Consider the following 11,241-nt stretch of genomic DNA (forward strand, 5'->3'; position numbering starts at 1 on the left):
ATATATTTAATTTTTAGAGCTTGTTTTTAATCCGAATATAACATATTTATATGTTTTTGGAATCAGCAAATGATGGAGAATAAGATAAACGTAAATTTGGATCGTTTTATAAATTTTTATTTTTTTTTTACAGTTTTCAGATTTTTAATGACCAAAGTCATCAATTAATTTTTAAGCCACCAAGCTGAAATGCAATACCGAATCCCGGGCTTTGTCGAAAAGTACTTGACCAAAATTTCAACCAATTTGGTTGAAAAATGAGGGCGTGACAGTGCCGCCTCAACTTTCACGAAAAGCCGGATATGACGTCATCAAAGACATTTATCAAAAAAATGAAAAAAACGTTCGGGGATTTCATACCCAGGAACTCTCATGTCAAATTTCATAAAGATCGGTCCAGTAGTTTAGTCTGAATCGCTCTACACACACACACACACACACGCACACACACACGCACGCACACACGCACATACACCACGACCCTCGTTTCGATTCCCCCTCGATGTTAAAATATTTAGTCAAAACTTGACTAAATATAAAAAGAAACCAAAACAAGCAATCTGAAATGCTATCAGTTAACTTTGCAATAGCGAAAGTCCGAAACAGATAGCCTGCTAACGTTCCAAATTCAAGAATCAAGAAACAAGAAAGGTCATTTCTTTTCTTTTGAGAACAAGCAACAATTCAAAGAAACGTCACATCATCAGATTCCATCGATGTTTGCATGTTGTGTATCTTGCTTGTCAACTTGGTTTAAACATCGGTTTATTTTAACAAAGGTTATAATCATGACATGTATACAAAGTTCACAGAAACAGCAACAAGCTAGAAGCTTATAGTGGTGTTCCTGCATGACAGTACAACATAAGGCGGTAACGGCTGAACAATTTGTCAACTTCAAAGGCGATTAGGTCTAAGTTCTTGGGAATAAACGTTTTGTACAATATCAAATGTTCCATAAACTCAGCTAACCTTTCTTATGTGTGGGTGGGTGTTTTATTAATTTTTATATATTTTTTTTTATCTATTCTTGAAAAATCAAGAAGAACGAGTAACCCCAGAGTACCAGAGATACAGTCCCCATTCTTTAAGGGACAAACAAACAAACAAACACAGAGCGAATCCTAACTAGCCTGGCGGCTATAAAAAAGAATGCAAGGAAGAGAAAATACTCTCTTTTATGTGTACGATCGAACAGGCAAAAACGGGAACGAAAAAGGAAAGGCCAAAAAGCGAAACATATCTTGGTGCAAAAAAGTAGTTCCATAACGGAAGAAAGTCTAGACAATAAGGCACGATCAAAAGATCGTTACACTAGGCCATCTCAAAGTTAGGAAAGTTAATAGTACTGATGAAAAGATCAGATATAGGCCTCGCGGCCTTAGACATCTGCAAATTTATCTTATCTTATCTATCTTATCTTATAACACTAATGTATAAATATGTGTGCACGATCAGGCTTTACTTTTACACTTGCCTTCCTCCCGTTCGGACGATCAGGGCACGAAACAAAACCGGGTGGTACACAGCCGCGGGTTCGGATTGGTTAAAATTTAGATTTGTTACGATTTCAACCAATCAGACCCCGCGTTTCATTCCCACCCAGTTGCGTGGCACCCAGTTTCGCTTCGCCGGTGCACCTCAGTCCAGGTGAATCACCAAAGACCTGACCCTGGTTTTTTTCCAGGCAAGCATTGTTTGCGGCTAGTCTCACGCTGTGCAAGACAGCGAGAGTGTCTCTAAAACGGTTTGATGGCTAGCTAAGCAAGAATTAAACACCATTGGTTGATACCGAAAAGTTCGATCGTCTGCACTGGTCGGTAAACGGCTATGAACAGCCAATCGGATTGGCATCTGTGCGGCCACCCTTTTTTTCTCGCGTATCGAGCACCTCCAAGGCATGCTCGCTAACTCTCGCCAAATCCTAGGGTTCGTCGCGGCGAGAATAGCCCAAGGAACGCTACTTCCTCGCCCCAGTTGCTTCACTCGCCAATTCTCGCGTCAAAGAAACGTGGGCCAGGACTGACTTTTACATGCGAGCAAAAATTAACTCCTGCTAACTGGACACACACCAATAATCAACAATATGTCTGATCCCTGTGCAGAGCGTAAATACTTTAAACGTTATAACTTGTTAATGATAATTTGTTTGTTTGAGTGAACAAGCCCACGCGTCATTATGCAACTTCCTCGCGTTCATGTGTCGACCGGGTGTCCGTGCGAGAGTTATGAGTGCTCAATGGGAATACAGCATAAACATCTAAACAACAAACATATCTGGAGAAGAAACATGAATCAACGAGCAAATGGGTACAAACAAACAAACAAACAAAAAAACAAACAAACAGGGTTTGCAAAAATACGAACAAAACACTTAAAGAATGTCACAGTTTTGGCAGCTGCATGATAATCTCAAAATTGTTGTTAATTTCTCTCTCTCCTCCTCTCTCTCTCTCTCTCTCTCTCTCTCTCTCTCTCTCTCTCTCTCTCTCTCTCTCTCTCTCTCTCTCTCTGTGATATATATATATATATAGCTATATACATCTATCTCTCTCTCCAGACACATGCAGACATAAACTGAGACAGTAAAACGTGCACGGACGCACACATGCTCAATAATTGTTGTAACAGGTTCAATGAGGTTCAGTATCGTGAACAAGTTTTTCTGAAAAAGTTGTACATCTGCAGTGCTGATGTGTTTTCATTGTTCAAATCATTACAACACCTGCTCGTCTTGTCTGGACAAAAAAGAGCGAGCACAACACATAGTCTTGTCTCCGTCTTTCTGTCTGTCCAAACCGTGCCCACTGAAGGAGGAGTAAAACGAAAACTGTAGCCGATCTGTTCAGAGGTTCGTATTTCTCATCATAGTCTTGACCTCTTTTGACCTTGGCCTAAATTGGTTTTGGTAACACGTAATCTTCGTCTAACTCGGCCTTGACCCCAAATAGCCTTGACCTTACATGCCCCTGACACCTCATACTCTCTTGATGCCGCAGTTACCCTTGATCGATGGTGTAATCTTGAGCTAACTCGGCCTTGACCCCAATCAGTTTGTTTTGTGTTTGTTTTTAGCAGATGTGTTCAGAGGTTCAACTTCTTTTAAAGATCTTCATCTCATTTGGCCTTGACCTCGCTCGACCTTGACGACCTCACTTGGCCTTGACGACCTTGAACTCTTTGTTCCAGACCTTGGTCCAGGAGTTGAAGTCCCTGACGGCGTCAACCTGCCTGGAGATGCGGAAGACCCTGGGGGACAGGGAGTTCTCCTTGTTGCGACGCTTCATGGTGTCCAGGATGTCCATGGCGGACTCCAGGCGGTACGTCAGCACCAGCCGCTTGTTGCTGGACGGGCCCGGGGCGGGCAAGCTGGGCAAGCTACTGGTGCGATGCAGCGCCCACCCCGTCCCGCCCTCCCCGTCCCGCTGGTGGGACTGTGACGCGTTGGTGTCGACGTCCAGACTCTGACGTCTCAACGGGCGGAGGAAGGGGGAGGGCAGCGCCACGGAACTGGACACGCTGCTCGTGCCGGACTCCGGGGACTTGCTGACGTCAGAGGTGGGGGTGAAGGACGAAATGCGCGTGGCGGCGGGCGTGCTGTGACCGCTGGGGGGCAGTGACGTCACGAACTTCCCCCCGGGACTGACGAAACCCTCGTCAGGACTCGGAGCATTCTTACTTCCCCCGTCCTTACCACCCTCCTCCCCCTCTGGGTCGATGAAGCTGACGTGGTTGTGGAACGGCGTCTTGGTGCGCTGCAGGACGGGCCTGAACTGTGGGTGGGAGGTGGCGATCTGTTCGTACAGCTTGTCCTCGTACCCCTTCATCATGGCGTACTGCGCCTCCGCCGACATGAAGGTCGTGAAGCGGGGGCTACGTGGCAGCTCGTGGATCACCTCCATGTGGTTGGTGTCGATGTCCGAGACGCTGTCCCTCCCCTTGCGGCCCTTGAAGGCCAGACCTACCCGCACCATGTTGGACACGCGCTTGCCGATGCCAGCGAAGCTCGGCTTTGACGCGCGCCGGGTCACCGTCGTCTGTGGGGCGTTGCTTTGTGGCACGGAGGCGCGGCGAGATGGTGCGGTGATGTCGTTGTTGTTGGTGTTGGTGTTGTTGTTGGCAATGGTGGTGGTATTGTTGTTGTTGGCGGTGGTGGGGGTGGGGTTAGAGTCCTGTCGCTGTACAGTCCTGTTGTCTGTCGAGCCTGTAACACACAAAATGCCGTGCACGTTATACTCGCTGCAATAAAAATTCGCCAACTCTAGTGTATATAAGAAAAGAAGTCGGTGATGAGTTGATTCTTTACTGAAAACAAAAAACAAACATGACGTTTCGGTTTTTCCATATTGATTCTTCAGTCACCATTACATTCTTCTAGTGTATATGTAATAAACATGGGTACAGTGGGACCTTCACAAATCTGAGAAAATCAGGTCTTACAAAGGAGGGGGTCTTAAAATGGGGGGAATGTACAGAGGTTCTAAACAGAAAGTCTGAGAAAACACGGTCTTAAGATGGGGGGGGAATGTACAGAGGTTCAGAACAGAAAGTCTGAGAAAACAAGGTCTTAACATGGGGGGGAATGTACAGAGGTTCAGAACAGAAAGTCTGAGAAAACACGGTCTTAAAATGGGGGGGAATGTACAGAGGTTCTGAACAGAAAGTCTGAGAAAACAAGGTATTAACATGGGGGGAAATGTACGGAGGTTCTGAACAGAAAGTCTGAGAAAACAAGGTCTTAAAATGGGGGGAATGTACAGAGGTTCAGAACAGAAAGTCTGAGAAAACAAGGTCTTAAAATGGGGGGAATGTACAGAGGTTCAGAACAGAAAGTCTGAGAAAACGAGGTCTTAGATTAGGGAGATACCATTGTGGAAGTTGTGCTGCTTGTTTTGTTTGATCGTGGCCGCGTATTGTCTGATTGACTGGTTGCATGCTCGGTTCACTGGTTGTTTTGTTTGATCGCGGCCGCATATTGTCTGATTGACAGGTTGCATGCTCGGGTCACTGGTTGTTTTGTTTGATCGTGGCCGCATATTGTCTGATTGACTGGTTGCATGCTCGGTTCACTGGTTGTTTTGTTTGATCGTGGCCGCATATTGTCTGATTGACTGGTTGCATGCTCGGTTCACTGGTTGTTTTGTTTGGTCGTGGCCGCATATTGTCTGATTGACTGGTTGCATGCTCGGGTCACTGCTTGTTTTGTTTGGTCGTGGCCGCATATTGTCTGATTGACTGGTTGCATGCTCGGGTCACTGCTTGTTTTGTTTGATCGCGGCCGCATATTGTCTGATTGACTGGTTGCATGCTCGGGTCACTGCTTGTTTTGTTTGGTCGTGGCCGCATATTGTCTGATTGACTGGTTGCATGCTCGGGTCACTGGTTGTTTTGTTTGAACGTGGCCGCATATTGTCTGATTGACTGGTTGCATACTCGGGTCACTGGTTGTTTTGTTTGATCGTGGCCGCATATTGTCTGATTGACTGGTTGCATGCTCGGGTCACTGCTTGTTTTGTTTGATCGTGGCCGCATATTGTCTGATTGACTGGTTGCATGCTCGGGTCACTGCTTGTTTTGTTTGATCGTGGCCGCATATTGTCTGATTGACTGGTTGCATGCTCGGGTCACTGCTTGTTTTGTTTGATCGTGGCCGCATATTGTCTGATTGACTGGTTGCATGCCCGGTTCACTGCTTGTTTTGTTTGATCGTGGCCGCATATTGTCTGATTGACTGGTTGCATGCTCGGTTCACTGCTTGTTTTGTTTGAACGTGGCCGCATATTGTCTGATTGACTGGTTGCATGCTCGGGTCACTGGTTGTTTTGTTTGATCGCGGCCGCATATTGTCTGATTGACTGGTTGCATGCTCGGGTCACTGGTTGTTTTGTTTGATCGTGGCCGCATATTGTCTGATTGACTGTTTGCATGCTCGGTTCACTGGTTGTTTTGTTTGATCGTGGCCGCATATTGTCTGATTGACTGGTTGCATGCTCGGTTCACTGGTTGTTTTGTTTGATCGCGGCCGCATATTGTCTGATTGACTGGTTGCATGCCCGGTTCACTGGTTGTTTTGTTTGATCGTGGCCGCATATTGTCTGATTGACTGGTTGCATGCTCGGGTCACGGGTTGTTTTGTTTGGTCGTGGCCGCATATTGTCTGATTGACTGGTTGCATGCCCGGTTCACTGCTTGTTTTGTTTGATCGTGGCCGCATATTGTCTGATTGACTGGTTGCATGCTCGGTTCACTGGTTGTTTTGTTTGATCGTGGCCGCATATTGTCTGATTGACTGGTTGCATGCCCGGTTCACTGGTTGTTTCCTTTAACAGCCTGCATGTCTTTATTTATTTCTTCCCCCGAACGTTTCGGTTAACCGATATTGTTGGTCTTGTCAACGGCAATAGAAAGAAGTATGTCAGTGTACTTTTTTCTGGCTGTGTTCTAAGACATTGTTTTAAATTCGGTTAAGTTTATATAGCAAGCACGAGTATGATATGTAACTCAAAGCTGAAAGCATTTCTCGTTCTTTGATGAAGCAATAATACTTCGGCCATTGTGACTAGAAATCAATACCATCAAACGGTTCCATTAGAATGGTTTTTCACCACAGTGGGATTTGTGTATTGACTGCTTACGCTACTCCGTTTATCGTTCATCAGCTTTCAGGTCCTTGGTGGAAAACAGGAACATCAATTTCAGCTGAATCAATTCCCTGTGTACGGCTTTCAACTAAACTGTATTAATTTTGTTTAGAACGGTAATCTAATTTTCTAATGAATCAATTCTTTCTGTACGGCTCTCAACAGAAATACTTTTGTCTTAAACTGGGACCCAAGTTTCTATCGAATCCATTCTTTGTGTACCGCTTTCATCAGAAATATATTTCTGGAAACAACTTTAAATATCCTCTAACTGCTCTGGGGAATAACCACACAAAAAAGTGAAGAAAACACCATAGCTATACAAACAAAAGACAAACAAAGGAAGAAAAGTTTGAAAGAAAACGCTATGCGCTCGGAGGGCTTTTGAACTTGAAGCAGAAACTCATGCCTCTTATTGCTGAGACGAACATCAAAGGAATTTCTGACGCATTACAGGCGAATACAGACCTGACCTCAATCAACCACATACTCAATGGCGAGTATTGATTTGTGTGATCCAGTGACGGGAGTGTCACGCCAATTTACCCTTCCGCTTGAAAACAAGGCCCTCTGCTTATTGACCAATGGTAACACGTGAAACGGTCTCATGGCCAAGGAAAAAACCAATGGTAACACGTTAAACGGTCTCATGGCCAAGGGAAAGCCAATGGCAGACTGTTTTACATTGCAAGGCTTTCGTTAACCACGCGCAAGCATGAGAGTGACTTGTCACGAAGCTGGTTTTGACTAAGAGTACTACGCACAGTGAGTCAGATAGATAGTTAAATAGCAGTCATTTACACTCACACACACACACACACTCCCTCTTTCCTCCACAGTCCCCGTCACTCCTTTTATTTCTTATTTTTTACTTACAAAATTAATGACTCTATGATCTTTTTCATACAGAAATTCATTTTAAAAAATGCACAAAATGTCCAGATGGGATCCATACCTATACACTATCAATACACATTTTAGCTATCACATTCATTTTCCAACCTATTTTATAATTCGTTTACAGAAATTTCAGTTGACTTTCCAAAATTCCTATAATGTTAAAAAATAATGTGGGTTAGGATTTCAAGGACCATAACAACACCCACTTACACCATATTAATGTCGTTTTCGTTTTATGGCCTCTATGATTGTTTTCCAGTGATTGAGACATTGTGTTCATGCAAGGGACTGGGTGGCCGAGTGGTAACGCACTTGCGCTCGGAAGCGAGAGGTTGCGTGTTCGACCCTGGGTCAGGCCGCAATTTTCTCCCCCCTTTCCTAACCTAGGTGGTGGGTTCAAGTGCTAGTCTTTCGGATGAGACGAAAAACCGAGGTCCCTTCGTGTACACTACATTGGGATGTGCACGTTAAAGATCCCACGATTGACAAAAGGGTCTTTCCTGGCAAAATTGTATAGGCATAGATAAAAATGTCCACCAAATACCCGTTTGACTTGGAATAAAGGCCGTGAAAGGTGAATGCTCGCCTAATAGGCTACTGAGCTTCACTGGCCGATGTGAATGCGTTATATATTGTGTGTTAAAAATGTTTGTTTGTCTGTCTGTCTGTAAAAAATTCCATTTCAAACGGCAGAAATTAATATGTAAGCGCCTAGGGCTATATCTAGATTAGGCGCATAAAAATGATCACAATAATAATAATAATAATAATATTCTGACAAAACACTCTCATTCACTCTATTGTTCTGCTCTTATGGGGTCAGGTCAAGAAAACTATTATCTTTATTGTGGTCAAGCTATACGTTGATTGTGAGACAAGTTAACAAGTGTGGGTTTATTACATTGTGTGCTTGTCACGGTCTCTTTCATTTCGCCACCCGGGGCAAATACGTAGAGGTTACATGCCGAGTCTCAGTGATTATTAAAAATAATGGTCGAAGTTAGCGGATCATGAAAAATGCGAGCTTCAGCCAGCTTTTTCATGACCGCGAACTGAGACCATTATTTTTAATAATCACTGAGACGAGGTATGTAACCTCTTTATTCCTCCTTTCTTCAGTTATTCAAAGAAAAGAGTTTTTGTGCGAAAGTTTGATCGAATCCTAATCACTCTTATATCGCGCGTATTCCGTGGGTACAGTTCTAAGCGCAGGGATTTATTTATTTTTAATTTTAATTTTTTTATTTTATGCAATTTATATCGCGCACATATTCAATGCGCAGGGATTTATTTATGCCGTGTGAGATGGAATTTTTTTACACAATACATCACGCATTCACATCGACCCAGATTGCAGCCATTTCGGCGCATATCACGGCCTATTATTTCAAGTCACACGGGTATTTTGGTGGACATTTTTTTTATCTATGCCTATACAATTTTGCCAGGAAAGACCCTTTAGTCAATCGTGGGATCTTTAACGTGCACACCCCAATGTAGTGTACACGAAGGGACCTCTGTTTTTCATCTCATCCGAAGGACTAGCACTTGAACCCACCACCTAGGTTAGGAAAGGGGGGAGAAAATTGCTAACGCCCTGACCCAGGGTCGAACTCGCAACCTCTCGCTTCCGAGCGCAAGTGCGTTACCACTCGGCCACCCTGTCACCAATACTGAAGGTGATGTGAAGCAGGCCCTACGGTACGTTTAGATTTCCTTTCTGAATAAAGATTACAATTCACCCGAAGTAAGACGCTCTTTTATAGGCTTTTCTTTAAGCTTTGTCAATAATTTTACTGCTACTTCCGTAGAACTTGTTTACACAGGGTTTAACCTTTCTGCCATAAAATGAAAAGTTTTAATGGAGATACTTACTATGTATATTTAGCGTGAGGTTTTAAAATACGGAAGGATTGGCTGCGTCCGGGAAAAAACAACATCCATAAGCAGATTAATTAAATAAAAAGTAAGAAAAGAAATAAAAACAAAGCAAGAAAGAACCAAACAAAGAAAAAAGAAAGAAAGGAACCAAAGAAAAAAAGACACACAAAAACCGCGGGGACCTTGTCAAGTTGTGCAATATTGCACTCACTGGTGAAGGTGACAATCAACAACAAACTAACTAACTAACTAACTAACTAACCCCCGCGGGTTAGGGGGAGTCCCATATTGGTTGGGACAAGAAAGAATTTACCCGATGCTCCCCAGCATGTCGTAAGAGGCGACTAACGGATTCTGTTTCTCCTTTTACCCTTGTTGAGTGTTTCTTGTATAGAATATAGTCAATGTTTGTAAAGATTTTAGTCAAGCAGTATGTAAGAAATGTTAAGTCCTTTGTACTGGAAACTTGCATTCTCCCAGTAAGGTCATATATTGTACTACGTTGCAAGCTCCTGGAGCAATTCTTTGATTAGTGCTTTTGTGAACAAGAAACAATTAACAAGTGGCTCTATCCCACCACCCACCACCCCCTTTCCCCGTCGCGATATAACCTTGAACGGTTGAAAACGACGTTAAACACCAAATAAAGAAAGAACTAACCAACTAACTAACACCCCCCCAAAAAACCACTGAAAAATCTCCGTTCCATCACTGCATTTTTTTCCAGCTAGATATTTGTAGCTTGATAACTGTGAAAATGTAAAGCTACTCTCAGCTCACGTTATTAAAGCCAAGATAAACCTGGAATCGATTTAGGATGGTTTACCAAGAATGGAATGCAGATAGTTTCTTCGCCAAAGTAAATTTACTGTGCAGGTGCAGGCGAACATTTCTGGACCAAACAAAATGCCACCTTTCATGGTAATAGAGGATATGGACTGAATAACAATGTCTTCTCAAAATATTCATCAGGAATAAAACAGTCACCTTCTTCTTCTTCTTCTGCGTTCGTGGGCTGAAACTCCCACGTACACTCGTGTTTTTTGCACAAGTGGAATTTTACGTGTATGACCGTTTTTTACCCTGCCATTTAGGCAGCCATACGCCGTTTTCGGAGGAGAACAGTCACCAAAACAGCTTGAATGCTATTTTTCGACATGATTACTATAATTGAATATATAAATGACCATACTACATTGACTTGTTTGTTTGTTTGTTTGTTTGTTTGTTTGTTTGTTTGCTTGTTTGTTTGTTTGTTTGTTGACTGGTAGCCTTGAAATTCCCAAGGCTAAAAAGCCTTCTCTAGTGAAACCCAAGTCTCCACACATGATTATTTTCCCTTTCTTCCGAGCAAGCCCTGGCATGTGATTCGCCACAAGGTTAGTAATCACCTCGTGTATTGTATGGCCCTGTTTCCAGACACGCACATAATGAGGCCGTTGAAGTAAATAAGGTGAAAGGAACGAACAAAGGTTTTGTCTAAATATAAATGCCTTGTTTCGAGACACGCACATAATGAGGCCGTTGAAACAAATAAGGTGAAAGAAACGAACAAAGGTTTTGTCTTATGATAAATGACTTTCAGAAGTCAACCTCACTACAAATCTCGCTTGCCGATATATTCTTTTCGTTCAGTCAAGAAGATGTCCACATTACTTATGATATGGAGTTATGCCTTTTTTGTGATACACTCTGCGACTTGTAAAGCAAGCCTTGGCAAGTTTATTTTGGCACACACAGCAAAACTTCACACGTTTGTGAGTAGATGCAGTGTTCGTGTTAAACGACAATTTAACCGGCTCTTTGTGTGGAAATACCG

The 11,241-nt window shown here is 43.3% G+C and overlaps 1 protein-coding gene across 2 annotated transcripts in view; it reads right to left on the reverse strand.

Moving 5' to 3' along the window:
- Positions 1–614: 614 nt before the first annotated feature.
- The window catches only part of LOC138969397 (uncharacterized), a 17,426-nt gene continuing 6,799 nt past the window's right edge, over positions 615–11,241 (reverse strand). For both annotated transcript variants that reach the window (XM_070342190.1, XM_070342191.1), the window contains exon 3: positions 615–4,204. In XM_070342190.1, coding sequence (XP_070198291.1) covers positions 3,153–4,204 — 1,052 coding nt within the window. In that variant the 3' untranslated portion in view covers positions 615–3,152. The remainder of the gene's footprint in view (positions 4,205–11,241) is intronic.

The sequence above is a fragment of the Littorina saxatilis genome, linkage group LG6 (assembly GCF_037325665.1).
Source record: "Littorina saxatilis isolate snail1 linkage group LG6, US_GU_Lsax_2.0, whole genome shotgun sequence".
Lineage (NCBI taxonomy): Eukaryota > Metazoa > Mollusca > Gastropoda > Littorinimorpha > Littorinidae > Littorina > Littorina saxatilis.